General features: G+C 37.3%; 4 protein-coding genes and 1 long non-coding RNA gene across 14 annotated transcripts; 1 reads left to right on the forward strand and 4 right to left on the reverse strand.

Moving 5' to 3' along the window:
- Positions 1 to 579: 579 nt before the first annotated feature.
- Positions 580 to 10,735, reverse strand: LOC143209078 (uncharacterized). 2 transcript variants are annotated; one of them, XM_076424301.1, is made up of 7 exons: positions 10,397 to 10,735; positions 8,182 to 8,294; positions 7,874 to 8,092; positions 7,103 to 7,521; positions 6,180 to 6,885; positions 5,770 to 6,004; positions 580 to 5,189 (listed from the first exon to the last, which is right to left on the reverse strand). In XM_076424301.1, exons 1-7 carry the CDS (start codon positions 10,500 to 10,502, stop codon positions 5,020 to 5,022), a joined length of 1,968 nt encoding a protein of 655 aa, XP_076280416.1. In that variant the 5' UTR covers positions 10,503 to 10,735; the 3' UTR covers positions 580 to 5,019. The 2 variants fall into 2 exon arrangements, with proteins under 2 accessions (XP_076280416.1, XP_076280417.1); XM_076424302.1 differs by lacking the exon at positions 10,397 to 10,735 and having other exon boundaries at positions 7,874 to 8,067.
- Positions 10,736 to 11,346: 611 nt separating this feature from the next.
- LOC143209080 (uncharacterized) lies at positions 11,347 to 14,573 on the reverse strand. Of its 3 annotated transcripts, none has more exons than XM_076424305.1 (6): positions 14,218 to 14,572; positions 13,785 to 13,972; positions 13,540 to 13,716; positions 12,995 to 13,475; positions 12,252 to 12,311; positions 11,347 to 12,156 (listed from the first exon to the last, which is right to left on the reverse strand). In XM_076424305.1, exons 2-6 carry the CDS (start codon positions 13,965 to 13,967, stop codon positions 11,768 to 11,770), a joined length of 1,290 nt encoding a protein of 429 aa, XP_076280420.1. In that variant the 5' UTR covers positions 13,968 to 13,972; positions 14,218 to 14,572; the 3' UTR covers positions 11,347 to 11,767. The 3 variants fall into 3 exon arrangements, with proteins under 3 accessions (XP_076280420.1, XP_076280419.1, XP_076280421.1); XM_076424304.1 differs by having other exon boundaries at positions 14,294 to 14,570; XM_076424306.1 differs by lacking the exon at positions 12,252 to 12,311 and having other exon boundaries at positions 14,294 to 14,573.
- Positions 14,170 to 23,273, forward strand: LOC143209084 (uncharacterized). Of its 3 annotated transcripts, none has more exons than XR_013009043.1 (4): positions 14,170 to 14,607; positions 22,141 to 22,328; positions 22,400 to 22,976; positions 23,074 to 23,273. It is a non-coding gene; the product is annotated as an uncharacterized LOC143209084 (long non-coding RNA). The 3 variants fall into 3 exon arrangements; XR_013009042.1 differs by having other exon boundaries at positions 14,174 to 14,603; positions 22,396 to 22,976; XR_013009041.1 differs by having other exon boundaries at positions 14,175 to 14,607; positions 22,396 to 22,976.
- LOC143209079 (uncharacterized) lies at positions 14,294 to 17,065 on the reverse strand. Its single transcript, XM_076424303.1, has one exon. The coding sequence runs from the start codon at positions 16,993 to 16,995 to the stop codon at positions 15,475 to 15,477; it is 1,521 nt and encodes a 506-aa protein (XP_076280418.1). The 5' UTR covers positions 16,996 to 17,065; the 3' UTR covers positions 14,294 to 15,474.
- Taf1 (TATA-box binding protein associated factor 1) lies at positions 17,204 to 25,542 on the reverse strand. 5 transcript variants are annotated; one of them, XM_076424294.1, is made up of 18 exons: positions 24,886 to 25,542; positions 24,083 to 24,492; positions 23,759 to 24,004; positions 23,532 to 23,651; positions 23,268 to 23,449; positions 22,746 to 23,144; positions 22,440 to 22,680; positions 21,946 to 22,304; positions 21,610 to 21,872; positions 21,158 to 21,519; positions 19,591 to 20,811; positions 19,266 to 19,508; positions 18,738 to 19,176; positions 18,519 to 18,661; positions 18,298 to 18,435; positions 18,080 to 18,215; positions 17,836 to 18,003; positions 17,204 to 17,680 (listed from the first exon to the last, which is right to left on the reverse strand). In XM_076424294.1, exons 1-18 carry the CDS (start codon positions 25,229 to 25,231, stop codon positions 17,472 to 17,474), a joined length of 5,625 nt encoding a protein of 1,874 aa, XP_076280409.1. In that variant the 5' UTR covers positions 25,232 to 25,542; the 3' UTR covers positions 17,204 to 17,471. The 5 variants fall into 5 exon arrangements, with proteins under 5 accessions (XP_076280409.1, XP_076280408.1, XP_076280407.1 ...); XM_076424293.1 differs by having other exon boundaries at positions 17,791 to 18,003; positions 23,268 to 23,440; positions 24,886 to 25,541; XM_076424292.1 differs by having other exon boundaries at positions 17,791 to 18,003; positions 24,886 to 25,541.
- Positions 25,543 to 25,785: the final 243 nt, after the last annotated feature.

Consider the following 25,785-nt stretch of genomic DNA (forward strand, 5'->3'; position numbering starts at 1 on the left):
TAATCTAGTCATGTATAGTATTTGTGACGAGAGATGGATGGAAATTCGTGCTAGTAGTATCGTGCAGTGTATTACGTATGTACAACAGTTTTTTCCCTGCTCGTTTCGTCGCACTACGGCGCAGAAAAAGTAATGAACTCGAATGAGTAATTGAAATACTTTTAGTTGTTAGAGGATTCATATAGTACAGGAAGATGACATTTCATACGAGCCAGCATAGTACCTTATCATTCACTTTACTGAAATTTCCGCCCATCTCTGTTTCACAAGCAGCTGCTTATCCGACCACTTACGTGCCCTAAATCGTCATGCTATGCAGTATACTTTGTACTCATTATCAGACATCACAATGCCTGAAATCGGTGGTTGATAAACTCTCGGTTATTTATGCACCAGGAACTAGAAAGCACTGCGAGAGTGCACCAGAACTGGCGTGCATTGTCATTATAAAGCTGGAGGTCACTCAAATCAACAATTAACAAGCACCGATTTGTTTCTTGATGAAATATATATACATATATGCATGTAATAAATAAAGATTCGGGTTTATTGCAGTCAGAGCCAGCTGTATAAAAAATATATAAGTATTCTTCAATTTATTCGATAACGCGGTATAAGAATATCTTGAATAACATTCTGTATGATGTGGTCTAGGAACACTTTAAATAATATTCTATTTATGTATAACATTTTTACGTTTCAACGTAACTACCATCGCCGTGCTGAAAAAGAAACGAGGAAACTTTGTAGACAAAGTTATTGAATATTCGTTTTTCCTTTGTGTGTTGCGTATATGGTCCATTGGCGCAGTATGCAGGGCGTTTCGTTTATCTGATAACGGAAATATCTTGTGACGCACTGAAGTTACGAGAAAAATTTGTTTACAAACATTGTTTTTAAAGTAAAATTAAGTTTTTTAAATGGAATGTCCTATTTTTTATACCGTGGATCGATAGAGTATCAAATTCTGAGTACAATAGTGTTGACCTTCATATGTCCTAAACCTAACAGTCAACGAGATATTATCGAAAGAAGAAAGAAAATTGTTTCGATAATTGCATGAAGATCAACACTATTATACTCAAAATTTGATCTATGGTATAAAAAATAGGACATTCCATTTAAAAAACGTAACTTGACTTTGAAATCCCCCTCCTCGCCATTCTAGTCCTCAAAACAATTAGACTATGTGATGGTACCCTTTGTACCGAACAATTTTTGTAAACAAATTTTTTTCGTAACTTCAGTGCGTCACAAGATATTTCCGTTATCAGATAAACGAAACACCCTGTATACGTATATGTATGTATGTAAACATTTGCCTTATAGCGTCCAGCGACGAGTCGAAAAATTGGAACACTCGAAACAGGTGCAATGATACTGTATATGCCTATACTGTTATAATAACGAAACGTCCCAACTGTGATTGTATCCATTCTTATAGGAAAAAGCTAGAGAAATTTTTGGTATTAATACTAATTAACCTGTACACGCCTATGTAATAAGTAGACTGCGGATCTTTATGCAATGATGGCTTTAGGATATAAAATACGACAGAATTTAGTAAGAATCTAATTTATTTCAGATCTAAAAAGAATAAAGCCATGGAAAATAAGATTTTGTTTGATTCCGAGTTTCTTCAAATTCGCCTAGAAAAATTGAAAATTACATAAACATCCACAGTCTAGTGATATATGTATAAGTATTCGAGGCGTCGCGTCGCGTCGTCGTGATCGTGCAATTATATTAACTTTCAATTACACGCATATGACACTTACAGTCTGAAAACTTTAAATTTAGCGTTTCGGTCATGAACAAAAGTGTTTTCCACTTTTTATTTTATTCAATAAAAATTTATTTATTGTGCAGTCATAAAAGTTTCATGTATAAACAGTTCTGTAGAAAGTGGAGTGCGAGTAACTGAATGTTAATTAGAAAAATGTAGAACATTTCAGGGTTGTGGAGCTTAACATTACGTCGCATACACGCAGTAATTGAAAAACGAAGAACTATCAAAAAGTTCAACCGAACACTCCTTTACTTTCTTTATTATTTTGATGGTTTAAAAATTTTCCGAAAATTACAGAACCAGTTAAAACAACCGGTGTTTTTTTTCTTTTCAGTTCGTAGCCCCCAAAATGAATATTTAAAGCCAATTTACCAAAAACAGAATTACATTCACTTCGTTGATCATTTAGATTAATATTTAAACGCCAATGATAAAATATGTTGCCATAAACCATTTTTATTTATAACACTAACACATATTCCATATAGTTGACTACTCTCGCAACTGTATTTATTTCACTTTGAAAAGAACTTTAATAAGTTATCTAATATTTAATATATATAATACCTATACTTTAATTCATTGCGGTTATATACCAATTACATTAAAGAGTAAATCGTTAATTGCAATTGATAATCAAATATTTCAATTGTAATCGTTAATCGTTAATTGCGTTAAATATTGTCCAACTCTGGTTTCTGCGAATACATTCTCGCATACACTATTTTATTAAACATATATTATATAATGTATATGTAGAGATGGTTGTGTTATACGAACAATATTTCTGTAGAGGGTGTATAAAATGTAATGGTCATCCGTCGTAGGGGTGACTCTACACCTCTGGATCGGCGGATATTTGTAAAGGAAACTTGCCCCAAAATTGTTTATAACAAGGAAAATTGTTGTTAAAGTTTGTTTTTACATCAACACCTTCCACTCATCCAGAAAAGAAAAAGTTTGAAATTTACAAAATTTGATTGTGTGGAGTTATACGTTTCGACAAAAACCTACTCCATACTACAATCCATCTAACCGTGTCGATGAGACAGAACATAATCGTATGCGTGCCTCGAGACAAACGAAATTTAAATCGTCGATAGGCCCGTACCAAAAAAATGATCGTTTCCCTGTCCATTCGAATAATAAAGAAGTTGCAAAATGTGAAAGAATACCTTATATCCACTGTTACACATAAGAATATTAATCCTACATTATTAGACTGCGCATCTTTATGCATTTATAGAAAAATTGAATAGATGAAATTCAAGATTGTTGGAAAATTTGAAAAATTGAAGATGTCAATATACGATTTCTCCTATATCAAAATCATTAAACACAATACAATTTGCGAAATCGTGACAGCGAACGGGAAGAAGTGTTACTCCGACCACGGTCAAAATAGTACTGCGGTTGTCACCTCGGTTTTTCATGAATGGTTAAGGGTGGGAACTGTTGCGCTTGTTAATTAGACAGGGGTGTGTCGGAAGAACTTTAGGTTGAGAAGTGGGGAAACTGTCAAAGAAATTCCTTTTGTTTCGGTCGTCAATGACGCGTTTATAAAGGTAGGTCCGCTCGTCGCTTCGATGGGTCCATCGCACGTGTTGTCCATCTGTTGGGGTTGAAGTTATCGGAGCGCGATGGTTGTAAAATTATAATCGGCCGGTTCGGAACCGATTCGCATGCGTTTTTTGCTTGCTATAAAATCCTTTACAGATGACAACCGCAGTACTATTTTGACCGTGGTTCGACTAACTTCTTCCCGTTCGCTGTTATGATATCGGAAAGTGTGTTGTGTAGTGTTCAGTGATTGTGTAGAAGTGTGATGTTTTGTGCTTCATCGTTAATAAGACGTATTCGCGAAAATGGCAGTCTCCACTTGATCCGACGGAGGAACAGAAGATTCTGAAACATTTGTAAGTCCCTATACTTGGTATTCGTATTCTCTTGTACATTTTGCAACTTCAAATTTATGAGTCGAATGGACAGAGAGACGATCACTTTGAATGATTGAATTGTTAAGAATGTCCCTTTAAATTTCGTTTGTCTCGAGGCACGCTCACAATTATATGTATTCGGTCTCATCGACACGGTCAGGTGGACTGTAGTAGTAGGCTTTTGTCTATTCGTATAACTCCACACAATTCAAATTTTGCATAACTTTAACCGCTTATATCTCAACAACTATTTGTTTGCGACATGTGGCTTCTTTCAAACGTTTTCTTTTCTGGACGAGTGGAAGGTGTTGATGTAAAAAACAATTTTAACAATAATTTTCGTTGTTATAAACAATTTTGCGGCAAGTTTCTCTTACAAATATACAGCATTACTTTTTATAAACTCTGTACACATGGAAGTAATCTGAATATTAAACGAAGGGTATATAACATGCTTCCAAATATAAACTAGTCAACGACAGCTATCAAATCCCAGATAGTACGCGACGTATTAAGACGTCTTTTTTACGTCCATTTACGTCTTTTTCGAGACGTCGTTTCAACGTCTGAAATAAGATATCTTTTTCAAGATTATTTAAAGACATTTAGGCGACGTTCAGGAGCCGTCTTCGTGCTATCTGGAATTGTTACAATAGCATTCAATTTTTCATATGGATAGTAAATGAATATTGAAATAGAAAAATTCGAAAGTCGATTAGCAAGTACATGTCTGACGAGATGTTCCATGGAAACGATGAAAAATTACGAAATGATAATCAATTATTACTCGTACAATTGTAACTCCAAAGTATTTAGTATGCGGAACATTAACTAGTTTAACGAACAATAATGTGAATTTACCGATCTTTGTATTGCGTTACGTATTGTTGCGAGAAGAAGAAATTGTTAAAATGCCTGTATAAATACATACGAATGTATATATTTATATAAATATATATACACACTGTATATGACCGTCTAGTCCAACATCTTATTCTCACTTTTTGTGAATTGAAAATTTTATTGATCCGTGTATCCGTGACAACTTTTTACAGATTTTTGTGTAACGCTATTTCTCAGTTTATAACAACTTACCGAGCTCTAAAAGCGGTTAAAATGTTTTTGCTTATAAAAATAACAAGGCTCTATATTTATTTGGATCTTGTGCAATTTTGATTAGCATATGTGCTGGGATGAAAAAATTTATCGAATCAATTTCCATGTATGCAACTTCATAATGATGAAATTAAAACTATAAATCCGGGCGTTTGACCGACAGTGGTAGGTTCAGTGTTAATATTCGTTTCGAGTCGACGTTCTAGGAATTCCAACCACTTTGGCAAGCTTCTCCACGCTTTTCGGAAATGTCCTCGTAATTATGGAGTGCTCTGGACCAATCAACGCGTCCCCCATCACCCCCATTCGGACAGCATTTCCATACCTATGTAGTGTGATCGACATATCTAAAAATAACAATCAAATATTTCATTTCTGTCTCAACTGTACGATAAACTCCTGAACAAAAGAATAATTATAGTGGGTGTACAAAGTATTCGTACAGCTTTCAAAAACGAATAACTTTTTCAAAATTCGACCCAACAGTTTCCTTTTTAAGACGTTAGAAAGATTAATTCACCAGCTAACTAATGTGTAAATAACTCTTTTTAATTGTTATTTGGTCACAATCGCGAAAGAAAAAGTAAAGGTCACGATTTAAATATTTTTTATCTGTGCCTGTAATGAAAATTTGACTCCCACTAATATTCGGACACTTTTAAAAAGGCGATTACTTTCTTAATATTGGACCATAAGATTTGAACTTTTCTGAGAAGTTGGAACAATTGGTTTGCTACACAACCGTTAAAGAAAATTTAAAAACAAAAAATTGCAGAGAAGTTGTGCTTTGCAACTTTTTTGTGGCTCATATGGAAAATTTGTAGATCCGATAATAAATAAAAATTGTACTAAATCTCCTGTCGAATTTTATATTCTAGCATTTTTCGACAATTTTCGTAAACCATGAAAATGTAAAATTATACTTACTGCAGTTGCCTTGGGGCGGACTCCAATACATTACAGCGTCAACACCTTCCACATGTAACTCTCCGTCTACGTGTGTTAAACAGAGGGAATACCTTCTGGTCAGTTGATTTAGCATCACTTTTAATAAAAGGAAAGGCAAACAAGACGTAATTAGTCCGCTGGACGCTTCCGCCGCTGTGATCGCGTATATCGCAGGTTGTTTCGATCTCGCATCTCGTACGTTCTTCTGGATCACCTGAAAATACGTATCCTCGTTAATCAAAATATTATCGTTACCCTGTGGATCTTTATGCAAAGTAAAAATTATCTGCATCTGTTACAAGGACCAGGAACTACATATACATAGGAATTTGTTTCTTCAATCATTTCAGTGAATGTTGTTATCAACAATTCTGCCAAACAAAACAGACCTGCAAAATTTCAACCAGATCATCCTCGAGCAACGGGGTCCTCGTAGGCAGTGCGAGGCACAAAATACCCCTGGCTTCATGGTTCTGCACGAATAATGCTCGCTGCCTGACGAACTTTCCCGTGGCAAGTACACCGTCCGGTATCCTAACGTTGGAGTGTTGAAAATACTGCTTCAGGGCGTCCACGCTAGCAGTCAACAAGATTTCAGCTTCGGTAGCTCCGGTCATGTTCGAAATCTTTTGAAGAACATCAAGCTCCACCTCTTCCGACCATGCTACCACTTTCCTCCCACACGGTGAGGTGGTTTGCAAGCGATTCGCTTGAGGATGTTTCACAAACAGCTCTTCCAAGATCATTTTCGGAGCTTTGATCGCGATCCAGAATATAGAAACCGCTTCCACGGTGGCTGCGAGCACCAATGGAAGATAATACCACAGCATCGCGGTTAACGTGTCCGGATAGTAATGCTTCTGACGAGATTTTAATGCTTTTAATTCTCTCAATAACAACGCCGGCGTTTTCAAAGCTGTTGTTGTTATCAAGTGCCAGGACGAACGAATGGTGTCCAGTAGAGCATCCACGGGGTTCATGGACTTTAATAGCGCGCGAGATATCACTTCGAGTCCGAAGTTCCTTTTGGTTGCTTCCCTTTGGAGGATCCAGGGGATATCGAAAATCTTCGACCTTCCTCCTTTCTGGTACTGTCTAAAGTACGTATAAAACTAATTAAAATTTGATTGTGTACCTTGTCGCTTACTTCAGCGAGGGAGCGAGAACTGTGTCGGATACACGTATTTACATTGTTTTAGAAAAATTACAAGACTGAACTTATTTAGATTTTTCACAATTTTTATAATAATATAATAGATCCGCGGTCTACGCGTTGTAACTGAAAATTCTGTACCAAAATTTGATTCTGTACCTTGTCACTTCCTTCAGCGAGGAGACGAGAACGATCACGGCGATTTTGACACACTGAAATGTACTGATCTGTTTCTTCATAATCTCCGGCCGCTCGACCGGATCGTTATTATATAGAAACTCGTTCCAGTAATTGCTGAAGCTTTCGGTGAGCTTCTGATAAAGCTTCGGTAAAGCTGAAGGCTGAGCGTAGAGATTTGTGAATGGTGATTCGGGTTCTTGACAAGACCAAACATCGTTCGAGCATTGCAATGGAAGAAAGTCCGCTAGAACTAGATGCTCTTGTCGTAGAACTAGATGGTGGGCCCTCACTAGACAGACTTGGCATTCTTCTCCGCGAAGGGTGCAATTTATCACGTGTATCTGCCATGGTGGTTGCCCATACGGGAAGAATTTCAACGTCAGATCACTCACGTAATCCTGTAAAATTTATCAGCATGTTGGTAATAGTTCAAGTACAAATTCGTCGTCAAAGTATTCAGCTACAAACTCTCAAAAATTCATTGTAATTTAACAAAAATTGAACGGGGATTAAGGATTAACAGGATCGTCAAAATATCGCGAAAAAGGAAGGACATTTTTTCGAATTTTTTACGTTAAACGTACATAGATTCTAAAATGTTCAACTTTGAAAGTTCGGTACAACTACAGTTTGCATTTAATTTGATTAATTCTTCAATTTTTGATTAGACACCGATACGAGAAAATATTCTTGTCAAAATGTCGCTAAAATCTTCGATCCAGCCTACTCTGTGCTTCGTCTCGGACCAACCTGGATGTTCGATTCCGTGATAGGACGGCCTCTGAAAGAGGACGAGGAATGTATCAAATGATTGTCCACCGAGAAATCCTTAAGGTCCTTCCACACGTAAAGACCCCATCTCGTCGACAAGCCCATGCGAAGAAATCTTCTGGACGATATCAACCGCATTAAATGTCCTCGAATCCCTTCGGCGACCGAGCGGCCTTGAATCAGCAAAGTATAAATGCCCTAAATTTGTGAACAAGGTTTACGAGTTACATAACACCAGGACCGTAACGCCGCTAATCTATCATACGATGGAAAGATTTAGGACCTACGTAATTACGACAGTGGTCCATGATCGTCTGGATGCTGTTCTCCTCCACGACGACCACGTTCGGGTATTTCCATTTCACAAAACGTATCCAGCACATCTTTGACCATGACAGCACTTCGATGTATTCAATGAAATGCAAAAACATCGACAGAAAAGAAATTATTAGATTAGTTTCCCTTTATTTCGATTGCATTTTCTTCTTTCAGCTTCTCTTTTATCCAAGGGGTACGCGTAATTTTTCAATCTCAGAAGCTAAACTAAAAATACCGTCTTAAAGACGTCCATTTTACGTCTATTTCAGATCTGAAAGTCTTACGTCCTGGAAAGACATCTTTGAAACGTCTTCAAGACCATAAACAGTGTGGTTTTTATACTACAGGGTGTCCCACGCAACTGGAACAGGCTATACCTCCTAAACGGTCGGGAATAGAGGAAAATGTTATAAGGAAAAGTTGAATGGCATCAGACGGTGCATACTACGCAACTAATTTTATACACTTTTGTGTTCATCGGTGCATCAGAAAAATGCAACTGCATTTTTTTTAATGGAAATTTACATTTTTGACTGCACCAATCGATGCAGTTTGTTGTGCTCTACATAAAAGTAAACATACTTATGCCCTAAACTTATTCGTTAAGAAGTTATCGAAGCTTAAAGTTCACTGAATTATTTCGGTCTCGGACAAGTGTTCCGGAGTACCTACGTTATGTTCCATTATAAATCAGAGAACTTTTAGCTTCGATAACTTCCTAACGAATAAGTTTGACGGCTGAAAAGACGTTTTGTCTCGAAAAAGACTTCCTTAAGACGTGTCTTATTTCAGACGATAAAACTACGTCTCGGGAAAGACGTCTTTTTAGGACGTAAGACTTTCAGAGCTAAAATGGATTTAAATAAGGCGTGTTTAATACGTCGCGTACTATTCGGGTAGAAATTTTGAGAAGGGAATGAAATATCAATATCAAATCAAACATAATTTGCAAAGCAAACTGATATTTGCTTCCGTGAAACGATAGATACAACAAATTGTTCATGTTGAAACGTGAATGACGCGTCGTTTTATTATGGCCTTAAGGCAGTGACAAATTCCTTGTATTATCGTTCTTTTTATGTGATTTATCTTGTTAGACGGTATCTGAACCAGACGTGACAGATACATATACATTATTCAAATGTGTGTATGCATTATACATACAAACCGGCTGATGTTATACAGATCATTTCCCGCCATTCATCACGAATGTGTTTATGTACCAAACTTGGAACACCCAACAATAATATTAATCAAATCGAATAAGAAGGTCACATATGCAAATCCTCGATGAAAAATGAATATTATTTTCGCATTATAATGTCTGGCGAACCCCAGTTGTGCCTTACGGGCGATTTAAAGTTATTTGATTGCACAGATGGCAATGCTTGAATTTCTTTATCAGAATAATAATAATTATTAGAAACTTTGACCTTTCTATTTCGATTACGTTACATAAATTGTTTCGATCCCGTGGTATCTTTATGGTTGCTGGTACAGTAGTCAACGCGTCCTTCGCCAAATTTGTGCGACGTTCAGTAAAGTTCCCAGCAGCTAGTTATCAATTTGTTAAAGATCCTGTTCTTTGAATGATTTGAGAAACGCGAAGCGAGAAAATTCTATCAATCCCATTAAAACAACTTCGGAAATGTTTCTTTCATAAATTCGAGCTACTACATTGCATCTACTTGTTTAATAATTTACTATAGTAAAAATACTGAACGCCTCGTTAGGGGGGTAGACTCGTTTTTCCAGGATTGCAAGGGTGCAGAACGCGCAAAGATGGGCTTTTTCAGCAGTGAAAAGCGCTAGATAAAAGATCAATCTAGACTCTACTAGACCGCTGTCTCCCTCAAAAGTCCTATTTTTACGTTTACGAGGCGTAATTTGCATTATTCGGCAGCATGCAGCTGTCGCAGCTTTATGAAAACGCAGCTACGTGCGCAGCTTAATGCTTTCGAATAATGCAAATTACGCCTCGTGAACGTAAAAATAGGACTTTTGAGGGCGACTGCGGTTACATTGATCTTTTATCTAGCGCTTTTATCCCGCACTATATCCCGCTATATCCCGCACCCTTGCAATCCTGGAAACGAGAGTCTACTCTCTTAAACTGTCTTAATTTCATTACTGTTTGGAATTAAAACCAACTCGTTTTTGCCATAAATGGAGAACGACAATTACCTGGATAAATGAAGAGGAACACCGGTACCAGGAGGAACAACAGCAACAAACTGACGCTCAAGTGAAACAGGAGCGAGATGCCGAGGATATCGACGAACGCGGTCATGTTCTCCAGCGATTCTCCTGACAAGCCTCGGGGCAATCGTCTCGATGAAAATCACGTTTACCGGAAAAGGTCACCGCGAAAATGGCTTGGACAAGCCAACTGAAAATTGTCGAAAATGTCGTCGCGTGATTCGAGATTCCCCGATGCACTGACTGGCGCGTGAAGAATGATTATGTCTGCGAAGCTGACCCCCGACCCCTTGCAGAAGGCCAGCCAGACGCTGGCATGATGATGATACATCGTGTCAGTGGTACTGTCCTCCCCTTGCCTGCACCCCTTTCCCATCAAATCCCTCCTCCCCTCTCCCTCCCCCGACAAATCCTCCGGGATTCGTAAAATTCGACGGTGAATCAAGCGATGCTGATTTATCGTCGACCAACTTACCGAATCCAATCGCGGTTTAATTATAGGCGACTGACACAAGAGATAATCGCTGGATCTCCGCCGGCCTTTGGTCCAGGAATCGCGATCGACAGACGCCGAGAGAGACGTCGACTATTAGATTTAGGAACGAAAATTAGAGAATTATTTGTGGCGAGTGAAACGTGTATAGCTACTAAAGAACAATCATTGGAATACTCGCCATCTTTGCAGCAAGATGCATGTAGTTCCGTGATAATAGAAAGACTTCGCGGATTTGAACTGATCAAGTAATTGCGAATAACGTTGGTTGATTTGAAACACGTGCGGTGACCCTTGTTCGACTCTCTTTCAACTCTCATCCCAGATAGCACACGACGTCTTAAAGACGTCCACTTTACGTCCATTTCACGTCTGAACGGCTTACGACCCAAACCGGACGTCGTTCGTAAACGAATGTTAAAAAAAAAAATACAGAAATGAGTTTTGATCGTTCGTTATATTTTATTAAAAATGTATATTTACAAAATTCTGTATCAATATACATGTATATATTTACACTCTTAAAAAAGATGTAGTCTGCTACAATATAAAATATGTCATTATTCGCACGTTTTAACTCTACGTAATAAAGAGGCTAATACGTTCTCTAAATTCTCATGAATCCTTGAATCGCCGATTCCGCAAATAAGAAGCATTTTATAATTCTCGAAATCCTCCTCGCCGCTCCTACTGCACAGTAGACAAAGCACTCTCCGACTATAAATAAAACTGTGCCGGTGTTCTACTATTACATTGTATCGCAATCGTATGTATTACTAAAATTTTCTCATAACATAACAAAACATCTTGTTACAAACGTTATAAATGTCATCGTTCTTTTCCACGGTTCTTTCATTTTACTCTCATACTCCGCCATCCTCGAGCGGCTTGTTAGGTCTGTCTCGTTTGGCGTTATGATAGAGATACGAATGTACACGTAGGCTGTTGCTGTTCTTATATTTATTGCCACAAAGCTTACACGTCAGACTCTCGAGCGGCCCGTGGATGTAACGAACATGAAGTTTGAGATTCTCTTTACGGGTGAAATGCCGGAGACACCATGGGCACGAGTACATTCGAATTACTTTGCCCCTGTCCATTCGCAACGTTGGTCCCAACTCGGATACAACACGCAATGTTGTCTCCAATGGTAGAGTATTATTTGAAATACCTTTCACTGTCCGTCGACCTTTACTGTGACAACCTGACTCGTAACCGAACTCATTCTGAAGACCGGACATGTTGCTCAGACCTAATTGGGGGAAAAAAATAGGAATTACTCGCGATGCTGTATAATATTCTAGACGAAATTCATTCATTATCCTATTCGAATGAATTCAAACGTACCGAATGATTGAGTTTGTGAATTCTGATCGTAGGGAACTAACTGCATATCTGGTACAAAATCTGCAGAAATAAAAGTATTCGTTTGAATTGCGTCCGAGTCGGATAGTTCTTATACAACTCTATATAAAGTAGTTGAATGTAGATTTAACGCGGTACGCATTCACCGATTGTAACAATTCGACGAATCAAATTCACATAGTCTCACCATGTCGTTTCCAAGTGTATATTCATTCGGTGATAATACTTTCCTCCAACAATTGATACGATCGTAATTATTCAGCTTATCGATTACACGATTCCCTTTAAGGGGGTAGACTCTTTTCTAAGATTGCAAGGGTGCGGGATGCGCCTTCTCATTTATTGATAATGCAAAGATGGGGGTTTTCAGTAAAAAAAGATCAATCTAGGCCGCGATCGCCCTCAAAAGTCCTACTTTTACGTTTACGAGGCGTAATTTGCATTATTTAGCAGCACGTAGCTGTCGCAGCTTTATGAAAATAGCTACATGCGTAGCTGTATGCTTCCGAATAATCGAAATTACGCTGCAGAATAATGCAAATTACGCCTCGTAAACGTAAGGATAGAACTTTTGAGAGCGATCGCGGTCTAGATTGATCTTTTATCTAGCGCTTTTGACTACTAAAACACGAGAAATGAGAAGGCGTATCCCGCACCCTTTAAATCCTGGAAACGAAAGTTTACCCCCTTAATACTTATGTAAATACAACGCATAGGGTTGGTACCTTTCCTATGCGAATTATCTTCAGGTTTCAAAAATGGTTCATTGGAATATGTCCTATATACCGCTTCTGGATCAATATCGAGCGTATAATCTAGTGGTTCTTGTTTAGGTGGTTCCATATAACTAGCGTCAGCTGTGCAGTCTAACGGTTCCTCTTCGTTACTTTGTATCTCTATACTTCTGCAACTACTATTCCATGGCATACGCAGGTCCTGCTGAGTATAAACTAAGTCAGAAATAGAATCTTGCTGACAACATGTACCACCGGTTGCCATATTCTTCTCTATAAACTCCTTATCATGCAGTTCATCATTCAACGAAATATCCTGCTTCTCAAGTGTTCGATCATTTTGTACCGTTTCTTTCGGTTTCTCGGAAACAGATACGTTCGAATCTGATACATCCGAGTTAACGCTCTTCTTTTCCAGATTAAACAACTGATCCAATTGGTCTACATCCTTTGAGAGACTGTCTTCGGACTTCTAAAAATATAAGAAACAATTCTGTATTCTATTCGATTAACACGTCCAGTCTTGGCAAGCATACCTCGTCGGAGTCTGTGGTTAAACCTTTTATCTGCAATGTCTCGGCCACTTTCAAGAAACTCGCTATGTCTTCTTGCTTAATATTCACTTCACCTTGGTACATGAAGTGAAGCATCGCAGACAAATCACGATAATTGACATCTTTTAAGATCACGATCGGATGCTTACAGGAGTTTCCCTGTATAGCAAGAAAAATTATATCGCTTTGTCGCTAGTAATATCGAAATAAAATAGAATACAATATACCTTGAACAGCTCTCTGAAATATGTACTACAAACTGATAGTATTAACTTATGCGCACGTAATATCTGCCCTTCCGCAGCCAACGTTACGTCGACTAGCTGCTCGTCAGTTAGTAATGTGTATAATCCGGAGGATAAGTTTCTTGGAAAGCTATTCCAAACTAACGAAAACTGTTCTCCAGACATTATTTCTGTAAAACGAAATTGTTTACTTTATTCATCCTAACGATTAATGTATTTAGCGTGCTACATTTGATCCTAAACAACACGGTGCATATTATTTAGTAAAGCTGCTTTACATGCATTTTGATTTAAATGTTAATGTTTACTACATAATTCTATGATTGTAAGGCTGAAACAACAATCGCAGAATTAAAGTGATTCAGAATTATAGGTCGTTCGTAAAATCTGATATTCTTAAAAATGAAGGAATTACCGTCACCATAGCAACATGCACTGATATATCCTGTATAAAAACAACAAGCATTTAGAAGTTCATTTAAAAAGTTAACCTTTATTGAAACGCAATTTGACGATCCGACGAAAATAATCCTCCGAATGTTCAGTACGTTCGTTATGTAAACAATACGATGTTAATAATTGCAATCCGCGTAGACGAGAAAAAAAGTCACTTTAGTTTCGTTGGCGCCGTTCTCTTTTCGGTTTTTAAATAAATACATAAACTCATTTCAAACGTTTCCAGACGGTTCATGTCAATTTTGTAAAATTGCAATTTATAGTTTAGAAAACAAATATTTCACGAATCAAAAAGTGTTTAGAGTGGCATAAGATGGACGAACATATGAATTATTCGAGATATATGTAGGTAATTGTTGCGCCATTTATTTATGTCCAAATTTTCATTTCGCTGACATCGATTTTTTTTTGTTTTTTAAAGAATATTACAGTACGGATAAAGATATTTTTTTACATCGGCAGTATGACATTATTAATAACTGTCATTTTTGTTTAGTACATCAAATTATAAAATAGACATAATAAATATTGAAACAGCCATCTTGATAATGATAATGGAAGCAACTCATTTGTGTATTACAAATTGCAACTTGCAACCTGCAACTGTGACTTTATAATTATATAAAAACTTATGAAGCTGCATTTATAAATTATATATAATATACGTGTATCATATTATATTTATTCGAAATGATAATCCATTGTCCGATTTGAAATATTAAATTTTTCTAATGATTACAATTAAAAAGAATTAATTGATCGTGAAAAGTCGCCAATTATCTACTATAAATATGAATCCTTTTTCTTCGATCACTAATTATAAATTCAAGCATTAATTAATAATTATGTATATTTCAATTGTAATGATTAGCCCTTTGCACTCTGAGCTATTCTAATTCGAAAACCGAATTTTTCTTCCGGCCTGAACTATTTCTGTTTTATATGATTTTCTTAATTTTATCGATATAAATATGAAATAATACCTGGTACAATACTTTCACTAGTTTATTAAAATATTAAATACGTTCGGTAATTTATTGTATATCTATATATTCATTTAATAGTATAAGAATTATTAGTGGCGCACAAAGCGTTAATTGTAGTTGCACGAAATAAACAAAGATTTCAGTCTAATATTATAGAGATATTAATATTACTTAACGATGCAATTGATTTGTCGGTACTAAAAATGAAAAACTGATATTCAAATATGTCACTAATAATCATATTTCGATGGGTCTCCATCTTCACGTAGTCGGAAACATTTCCATAGACCGTAACGAGCCTCCCAATCTATGAAAAACAAATCTGGCTTGTCCCAAAGAATATGATGCGCTGCAAAATTATATTGAGATTGAATAGGTGGATTTAAATGCGGAGCCCATTGTGCTCTCTCCAGCATAATTTTGTTCACGTATTCATAAAATACTTTGGCTTTGTGAATCCAACATAAAAGAGACATAATTGCAATTATCATAGCATGCACGTGATAAGATAATTCCTGATTATCTTTTTGTTGCTTGAATATCAGATCTTGCAGATTCATTAGAAAGCAGACTATAGCAGCTGCTGTAAATCCACATGGAATTTCTATCGCGAACAAACAAATTGTGCAGTATGTTGTTTCTAAATTCATACGAGACGAGCCATGGTTTACGATACTCATTAAAATACTGTCGTGTAAAATCTCCCTGTAAAGCTTCAAGAACAGTTTATCTTCTTTATGACATTCCGATATGGTCAAATCGAACTGACAGTTCTCGAAAAATATTCTGGGTGTATCGAAGTTCATTTTGTTCTCTTTTCTATCGAGCAAATATTGCATTACTCTGTGACCCAGCAAGCTTATAATTTTGCTTTTCGATGCTACCATGTCCATAATCAGTGGAAACACTTTCGGTGTGAAGGTTTTCTCGTATACTAGAACTTCGTGCATATAAGCTGTATATTCCAGCGTGCTTCCGAATTCTAAAATAATTTCGTCAGTCATTCCTGGTTCGACAGCCCATGAACACATATGCTGGACTATGACTAGAAGATGATCGTTGTACACATGTTTTACAATGTTTATAATGCTCACTTCCAGGCCCTTCTTAATGATGGCATACAGTGCAGTATTATTATCCGTTTTCGTAGCGGTCACACTTATGTAAAATAAGTTTAGAATTCTTTGGATGAATAATATGGTATCGTAAGTATCTGGCCAGTCGTACACATCTAACAGTTCGTACACTATTCTTACAATTGCTCTTGTATCTTCCACATTCATATTCGGATCTTCAATTCTGTCCCATAACACATGGAACATTAATGCTCCGCCCATACCATTTTCTAACAAATTACATAGCACTTCGAAGCAAACAGTTTCAAACTCCCAGAGTTTGTTCTCGTATATAGTATTGACTACCGCTTCCAAAATTTCCTTAGACTTTTCAGGAATATAGATTTGTAACAAATTATTGTAACAGTCTTTAGCGAAACGACGTTTCCGCCGTCGTTTCCACTCGCATATATTATCATGGTACATTGTCCGGTCGTAATATAAAAACACTTTAAGGGTAAATATAATTATAACATCTGGATCGTAACCTAATAGTTGTTTTTGTAAAGCAGGTTTTGTTATACTACATATATGGTGCAATAATTTCTCTTGATCTCGGATTGAATTTGAAGTTTTAGCGGCGCATGCTTTGTATATGTATTCTATTTTACTCCTTAATTCTTCATCCGAAATCATTATCGAATGGTACAAAGCACTACTACTAATTTTGGTAAAAAAAAAAAAAGAAACATTTACAATAAACACGGCTGAATATGCAGTTTTTATGTGTTCTCAATCTGTAAAAATATACAATACTTGTCCGCGTTATTTGTAGAGTTATCTCTCTCATACATTTTTTTACCTGTTTACCCTAAATAAAGAAACAAACAAAATAATGCGTATGTAGAACTTAAAAATATGTTCACTATGTATTTACATGTATGTATACATAAGATATGCATTAGAAAGACTACGCTATAGCTCCTATTTTCTTTTTTACAAAGTGAAATTTATATCACATAATTTCAAATATTGAAATTCGATTGTTCTTAGAAGAAATAAATATATCATTTTTCATTACGTATCGTAACGTTATATCTATATATATAAATCTTTTGATTCCAGAAATAAAATAACACGATTCTTGCTTAAAATAAATAACAATCTTCTTCTTAGAACCACAAATCACCACCCACGTCTTCTTCCGGTTGCGACAATTGTGTTTTTTGTTTTGGCTGAGCACTATTTTCCGCCTCGTCTTCACTTTCCGAGACAGCTAGATCGTCCTGAATTTTATTCTCGCTTTTCTCGTCTCTCGCTGGCAAACCAGCCAGCAAGAAATCTGAAGGATCGTAATTTGGATCGACGTCCATACTTTCATCTGTAATAAACAAAAAACAAATAAACATACGTATATGTATAATATCTGAGAAACTTTCCAATTACACTGGCTAACACCAATTTTGGTGTTAATATTTTCATATTACCAACCTTGCTGAAGCAGTTGTTGTTCCGCCATATAAAAACCGACATTACCTAACTGTACCATTGCTTCAGCTGCTTGCTGACTATCATCGTCTGCCAATACCACTCCACCCTCTCGTACTTCGTTCAATTCGATCGTATCCATTTCAGCGTGTTCAGATTGTTCATCCGTACCAAATGGAACCTCATCGAATTCATCTTCGCTGGAGAATTGTAGATCTAGAATACAAAGAAAGCCAATGTTAGATCGGAATTACATGCATTCTCGACGATCAAACTCTGCCGCTTTCTATACCTTCTTCGAGAACATCTTTCTTCTTTGAATTTACACTTCTGCTACCGTCGCCTTCCATATCTCCTTCTACGTCCACAAAGTCGAAGTCCTCCATGTTCGATTTCCCAAATGGATTCTCTGGCGAACTTGTTTGACTCTATAAAAAAAAAACACCGAATAATTTATATAATCTGTGCAGTGTAATAAAATAAATATGTAAATTCGATAAAATTTAGTACCCCTCTGAATTCTGGCTCCACGATAGTATAATTTTCCTCATCCGGGCCCAGCCAAGAAGGATCTATATCTGCTTGTTCCATTGCACGTTTTTGTACTAATAATATATTATTTTCTAATTGCGTTAAATGATCGTCATACTGCAAACGATGAATTAGTAATAATTAGAATCGATAATATAAGTAGAACATAACGTTCTATAAATGAACATTTGCTTATTTACCTCATCTAACGTTTCTTTGCAAGCTTTTACAAGCATTTCAGCCTTGTTCGTATAGACAGATTCTTTTCCATTGTATATCGTACAATTTTCCAATATTTGTTCGACGTCTCGGAGAAACTCGTGTCGATTATGATATTTGTGTGCTGAAAAAAAATAATTCGGTTAGTTTAACTAATACAATAAAGTAAACATTGTACTAATAAATGTAAATCAAGTTACCCTGCACTTTCTTCGATATAGTCTCCAAATCCATGGGTCTTTTTATTACTGTATAATAATCTTTCACTAATTTCTTATTCACTGGTTTCAGGAACGGCCAAGCTTCCGTCATAGATTTCAATTTATTATTAACAACGTTGTCCAAGATGAACGTCAAAGCGACTTGATCGTTGTCATCGAGAAGAGGGTTAATGGCTTTCTCTAATCTCATGAGACGATCCTCTTTCTCGCCGAGCCTTTCTACGCAAGTCTCCAACATACGTTTAGCGGCCACTGTTAACGAACTTTTCGCACCGTTATACAACGTAGAGTTTTCTACGATCTGATTAACATCTGCCAGAAATTCTTCTCGACTTTGATATTTCTTTAATCTTAGATTCTCGCGAATAGTTTGCAAATCCATGGGTCTCTGAATGATCTTATAATAATCGGGAACAGCCTAACGAACACATTTACAAAGACACGTTAAGAAAATATAAATTTATCAGGAAATACTTGAAAACGATTTCATTAGGAATAAAATATTACCTTAGCGTTAACAGGAAACAGAAATGGTTGAACATCTGGCAAATCTCGCATCTCGTTAAGAATGCTCTCTAACATTGTAGACATGACAACGACAGGATCGGTTCTACGTCTGTTGGCAGGTCTCTGTTGTCGTTTTAGATAATCGCAATGATCGTCGCCAGTGGCTCTCCTTCGCTTCTTAGAGTTGACAGCTTCTTTAGGCACTTTCAACAGCAGCGTGCGTCTCTTCATCTCTTCGGCATGCTGAAACCAACAAAACCATAAAATTACGTATCTCCTCGGCACCGGCAGCCTTTACAGTGATTATACACGTTAAACAGCGTACCCTGATCAGTTTAGATGACAACTTCACTTTAGTTCCGTCCACATTAACGAGATCTTGGTCATCAGTATTCAGCTGCTTTTCGATCTCTTCTTCTTGTTCCTCGGTCATCGCAACATTCACTGGTGCAGTGGTTATGCTGTTCTGATACAAGGGACAGGCTTTATTTGTACGCATATGACCCACATTACCACAGGCACCGCATTTTAATTTAAGATCTGGCTTAAGTTTAGGTTTTTTACGCTTGGAAGGAGAAATTTCGGTTTTAGGATGTTTAGAAGCAGGAGAGGTAGACTGGAAAGAATTATTGAATTGAAGGATACTGTTCGAGGATGTGGTGGTTGGGGTATTGGTATTGCTACGGTCAAATATGTTATGGGAAGACATGTTGCTTCCGGTCATGGGACCGCCTAGCATACGTTCTCTCTCCTGGTTCCGCTTAATTCTACGCAACTGTTCCTGAAGTCTTCTCTTCTCTCTCTTCATCTCTTCTTTCTGCGCCTCGTCCAGAGTCGCAAACTGTTTGATGAACGTCTCATCCTTCGAGTTCCTAATCTTTATGTACGTATCTATCACTGCTGGTTTCCTAACCAGTTCCACCCTCGTGAACTCTTTCCCTTCCGGATTTCTAAATGTTCTGTAGATCTTAAGGACTCTACCCTGCTGTGCATTGAAGTTATTTACAGGACTGTCCTCCTCCTCTTCCTTCTTTTTTTCTTTACTCTTTTTTTCCTGCTCCTGGACCTCGCCCATCAACATTTTCCGCAACTCGTGACGCTGTTGCTCTTCTCGCTCGAGAGACAACTGGGTGCTGGTTTTCTTATTAGAAAGCATATTCTCGATGTTCTTACCCATCTCCTCTATATCGGAGCTATCTTCCTCCGAACTTTCACCCTCGTCTGTACTCAACACCTCGTTCGAAGATAGCACACGATTTTGTAAATCAAATATTCTCTGGCATTCTTCCTTGTATCTTTCTTGGTGCTCGGCAATGGAGAATCGATTACCTCGCGAGAATTTCGTCATACCCTCTTCCCCAGCTTTAGCTTTCTCCGTAGACAATGTCCTAACTACGTCTATAACTTCCCATCGTGACAACTTCTTAATCTCTTCTTCGGGAACACCAAATTTACGAAGCAACGCTTTCGCATTGTTCAAGGACAATCTTCGTAAATCAGCATCTGTTCCAGTAACGGTTCTCTTCGGTTGCGCTTCTTGCTCCTCCTAATTAACATTTGAAAAGAAATATGTATTTTTTACATCTACAATATAATGTCCGATTGTAAGACCGGCTGAAAGCTTGACTGTATGTCCCTACGCTGCCCATTCCACTCTGGTCGCCGAGCAGTGTAAACACGCCGCGTAAACATATCGCCGTGAACTACTAATCCAATAAACTTCTTTATTTTTCATTATTTTTTTATGGGACTTTGACCAACATATTCGTGGCATTTTTCTAATAAAAATGATACCAAATATGATATAATTTCAATGATATTTACTTGTGTAATGGACGATGAATGTTTCGGACACAAGGTAGAACAGAATTTTCTGTGCGTATAGTGATTACCTTGCTTATCGTTGGTTTGTTCGGAACCCTGACGTAAGAGAATCCTTCGCCGCAGCCTGTTGGATCTGCTGGTCCTGCCAGTTGCAACAAGCATTTGCCTTTCATTGCCTGAATGTAAGCTCGTGTTGTATTCCAAGGTGCGACTTTAACTTCGTCGTCCATTTTTAGTTGCATTTCTTCGTCATCGTCATCTTGAGGAGTGAACAAGAATTTTTCACCATAACCTGCATCTTTTAATCTTTGCTCAGCCGCGATCATGCTAAAATAAGCGCAACACTGTTCCGGGGACACCATTGCTCTAATTTCTTCTTCTGTCGGCAACCTGAAGTCCGGCTTAATCACCCACCAATTGGAATCCATTCCTGACCCGAAACAATTTCAAATATGTTTTCAATACGTTTTTCACTTGCCTACAATAAGTATACAATATAAGGACACGTATGTAAAAATACCAGTTCTTTTGAAGTCCGCGCACAATTTCAAGCGTTTCCTGATACTACTCTCACTATGCGAAGGAAATGCTTTTTTAATATCGTCCATTCTAATACGTCGTGGTATGTCGCGTGATTTCCAAAACAATCTGTATATGAATACTTGTAAAAAGTCCCTGACGAAATTATTAGCTCTCTTCGAGTTTGGTCCGGGTACTTCGTACAACGGACACTCCTGCCCAGCTACAAATAAAGCGTCCACTTCTCTGATGTAATATTGCTGCCTACGTATAAAAATATTGTGTTATTATTACAGTACCATTGTAGATAGGTGGAAGGAAATTTCTATTACAATACCTTGTTCTAATAACTAGGAAATCAGTCTCTGGAATTTTGTGTTCATAGATCGGCGCTCTGTACATGTTATTTTCAATCGCTTGTATGCTTTGACCAGGCGTAAGAATTCCAAGGAATGGACTAGTGTGCGCGTACGCAGTTTCTCCGTATTTATACTTCTGAGGTCCTTGATCTTTGCCTGCTTTTCTTTTATAGTAATTCTTCACCTTCGAGCACATGCCTACTTGGTTCATCAAAGGAGGATGCTCTTCTGAGAATTCGATAAGCACCACCTCACCGTCTTTACCAGATAAATCTTCCGGAGTTCTCATGAAAAATACGTCGCCTCCGCCAGACGCGATTCTTTCTTGTTCTCTTTGCTAATAAAAAATATCATATACAGGGTGAGGCACCTAAGACTTACACCGGAAATATCTCCGTTGTTTTTAGTAATACAAGGAAATGTTTCAGGCAGACATGTATGGTTGAGTGGATCGCAAAACGAGGAAAGGTACCTTAGCTTTCTTCTTGATGTGCTTCAACAATGGCAAAACAGAATGAGGTCCAGGATGCGCAAGTGGACCACGACTGAATTTTCTTAGAGGTTGTCTGTGGAAATTGCGAAGCCGTAATTGTCCCATATGAGTTTGGACAAATGGAACACGCAACTCTACCACAGGTGTACTGTGTTGTATTAAGTTCCCACCTCCTACTTTCAATCGTAATGTTGTTTCCGATGACCGTGGCATATAATAACTAGAAGCAAAACGAATTATCGACTTTGTTCTAATAAAAATTTTTGCCAGAAGTACTAAACTTACTTGTCGTTCGAAATATTGAAGGGATCTCTGTCCGGTGACTTTGGCGGCGGCGGCGGTGTATCTTCTTCCAGGACGTTAATCACTCCCGCTTTTCCAAGTAGCAATTTGCTCTTTTTAACATGCGGATGTGGTATCTTTACCTTTGGTTGAGGCCCATTATCTTTATGAAGCAATGCTGGATCTATGTCGTCGGGAATACCAAGAACAATGTTTTCATCGTTCGGATCCAAAGTGAGAATTTTAGGTTTCGGTATCTTTCTCATGTTTTCGGGATCCCAAATTACTTCTTCCTCCCATAGACCGTATACTAATTCCTCATTTTCTACAGGGAAAATCGAGTACCAGGTGTCGTCGTAATTTTCTTCCCTGGATTGTTGTTGATTTCCCTTGTTCATACCCCTGTTCAAATATCAGAAGTTAAATAACCATGGACAAATTACTTAAATTCGCTAGCCACTACGTATATGCGACACTCTATTCAAGGTGAGTCGATAACATGATGATTTATATTCTACTCCTTACATTTTATTTTTCTGAGACTGCATGTGCAAAGGAGTTGTAATTTGCGAAGTGGCTAATCGAACGTTCGATGCAACTGGGACCGGTGCACCTTTCCCTGGCTGACTGAACGCTTGAGCAGTTCTATTTCCACTGGACGGTACCCAACCAGCAGCGTTATTTTTACTATTTAATTTCTGTAACACCTTCAAATAGATTTAGGTCCTTAGTTACGCGGCCCTGCACAGGTCTTAGTACAGTATGACGGATCGAAATGATATTACATACTTTATGTTTTATATCATCGCCGTTCCATATAACATCATCTTCCCAATGTAATTGCGACACCATTAAAAATGCATCATCGGAAAATTCTTCGGCAGCTTCTTTATCGATCTGTTCCTCTGTCTATCGGAAATATAATAACAACATAATATAATACAGTATTTTTAATAATACGTTGAACTTTCAAACAGTCTGCTCGTTATATATTTTTAATATAGATAATTCTATACCTTATCTACAAGTTTAAATCCATAATTAAAACCATCTCCAGTTTCTGGGACTTGAAGCATATCGTACCAAAGCTGTGCAGGTCCGAACCGCCAATCTGCTACTTTCGGTCCCATATCTCCATTTTCGCCGGTTTCACCTGTTTTTCCAGTTTGCTCTTTGTCCTCTACTGGTAACAATAATTTATTCTCATCGTCGGAACAACACATATCTGGATTTGGATCTGGACCGTAATTCAATATCCAACCCTAATGTAATTTTATAATAAAAGACAAAGTTAGTATAAGATTAAGTTAGTCTTCAGATTAAGCATATATTATGCGAACCTTGAACTTTGGTTTCTTTTCATCCTGATCCGAACCAGAATCTGAATCTCTAACATCATGATGTCGTTTCTTTTTCCGCCGTTTTTTAACACCTCTCCATACTTGCGGAAGGCTGCTAGGCTTCCCCGGACCGAAAAGTCTTGAAAATCTTAGTACTTTGTTCGCACGAAAGTCAGGAAACAATTCAGCCACGTCGACATTAGCATATTTTGATGGTAACATAGAAGCGAGAGGGGTTTCTAATTTCCGCTGTCGGGCAGCTTCTGCCTCCTCCGCTGTAAGCACTTCTTTTTCCTCGGGTACCGGAGGAGGAGGCATTAATTGCGTGTCAGACTTGTTAACAACTTCTTCGTCGTCTGCATCGTAATCATTTTCTTTTTCGTTTCTCCTTTCGAATGTGTCCTGTTTATCTGTGCGTAAAGGTAAAACATAAAAATGAATTGATAAAAGACAAAAGAAATAGGCCATAGATGTGACATAGGTAAGATATAATACAATGGCCCACGTAACAATCATAGTGCGTTCTACGAGTCTTTTTGACGCAGCAAGCTTTACAATTTAGGTCATTTACATAGCCAGTTGGCAAAAACTCCCAAAATGCAATCATTCTTATGCCTCGCCAATGACTCGTACAAGAACCATAAATACTGTTCGCAGCCATGGGATAATTTGATTAATTGTTTTTTGAACACTAATGAATACGAAGCTGTGGCTACGCTTATTGTTTACAAATAATAATCATTTAATATTCAATGGCCATAGTCATTGTTAATAAGAAAATCATTAAATACTTGAGTACTTACTATTATCCTCATTTAAATCTTCTGCTAATTCACTTATATCTGAAAAATCAAGGGCACTAGGTGACTTCTCAACATAATTTGTATCCCTTTCATCGATAGCTCTCATTCCTTCGTTGTGTCCATCGTCTTGGTCATCCTTTTCGTCGCTAGCATTTTCATTAGACATCATTTCTCGAATAAACGAGCTGAAGCCAAGACGACTAAGCGACGCTAAATGCTGTTTTGCTTCCGGATCAAGAATATCATCTTCCAGTTGACCATTATCATCAATGTTTCCGAACAGGAAACCAGTCATATTGATTCCAGACATCAAATCTTTATCGCCTTCTTCCTCGGAATCAGCCATTTTTTATTATTATTGAAAAATCAAACGAATTGATATAACAGTGATCTGTCTAAAAATTCTTCGTATCCGAATGCACAGTAGATCACCACAGATGATACATGTCAATGCCACAAGCTTTTAATAACGGAGAAATATCAAAATATCACATGTTCATGTATTTGTTACTACTTATACTTATAAATGCTTAATATTTACAACTATTCTAATTATTTACACAGCTCTGTTAATTACAAAGTTATAGTAAAGTAACGTTTTGTTTACGTAAACCTTAACTGTCCGCCATGTTCTCAAATGTAGTATCGTCATTGAGTATATATTCCTACAGAGGCGGAACTCTCATTGAAACAGAGTGCACTGTGTTTCTATATAGTATTTTTTTCTAATAAATATTGATTGATATTGATAAATATTCATAAATATTCAATCTAGTAACATTATATCAGAGAGGATATCGTCCAGATATCCTCTTTGATAGAATATATATGGTCTAAGTACGCAACTATTTCTCATATTATTTACCGTTACTTTGCATTATTGTATTTATATATATACAG

Source organism: Lasioglossum baleicum, chromosome 5 (assembly GCF_051020765.1).
Source record: "Lasioglossum baleicum chromosome 5, iyLasBale1, whole genome shotgun sequence".
Lineage (NCBI taxonomy): Eukaryota > Metazoa > Arthropoda > Insecta > Hymenoptera > Halictidae > Lasioglossum > Lasioglossum baleicum.

What these genes read in the sequence shown, in the direction of transcription:
- LOC143209078 (XM_076424301.1), bottom strand. Translation starts at nt 10,502, where the DNA reads ATGACCGCGTTCGTCGATATCCTCGGCATCTCGCTCCTGTTTCACTTG. An exon ending in TGGACCACTGTCGTAATTAC is followed by an intron (nt 8,093 to 8,181) that starts GTAGGTCCTAAA and finishes TCACAAATTTAG; the next exon opens with GGCATTTATACTTTGCTGAT. An exon ending in ATCTGGTTGAAATTTTGCAG is followed by an intron (nt 6,005 to 6,179) that starts GTCTGTTTTGTT and finishes ACGTATTTTCAG; the next exon opens with GTGATCCAGAAGAACGTACG.
- LOC143209080 (XM_076424305.1), bottom strand. Translation starts at nt 13,967, where the DNA reads ATGTCTGGAGAACAGTTTTCGTTAGTTTGGAATAGCTTTCCAAGAAAC. An exon ending in ATTTCAGAGAGCTGTTCAAG is followed by an intron (nt 13,717 to 13,784) that starts GTATATTGTATT and finishes CTTGCTATACAG; the next exon opens with GGAAACTCCTGTAAGCATCC. An exon ending in TTCACAAACTCAATCATTCG is followed by an intron (nt 12,157 to 12,251) that starts GTACGTTTGAAT and finishes TCCCCCAATTAG; the next exon opens with GTCTGAGCAACATGTCCGGT.
- LOC143209079 (XM_076424303.1), bottom strand. Translation starts at nt 16,995, where the DNA reads ATGATTTCGGATGAAGAATTAAGGAGTAAAATAGAATACATATACAAA.
- Taf1 (XM_076424292.1), bottom strand. Translation starts at nt 25,231, where the DNA reads ATGGCTGATTCCGAGGAAGAAGGCGATAAAGATTTGATGTCTGGAATC. An exon ending in AGATTTAAATGAGGATAATA is followed by an intron (nt 24,493 to 24,885) that starts GTAAGTACTCAA and finishes CTTTACGCACAG; the next exon opens with ATAAACAGGACACATTCGAA. An exon ending in TATATCGAAGAAAGTGCAGG is followed by an intron (nt 18,662 to 18,737) that starts GTAACTTGATTT and finishes ATTTTTTTTCAG; the next exon opens with CACACAAATATCATAATCGA.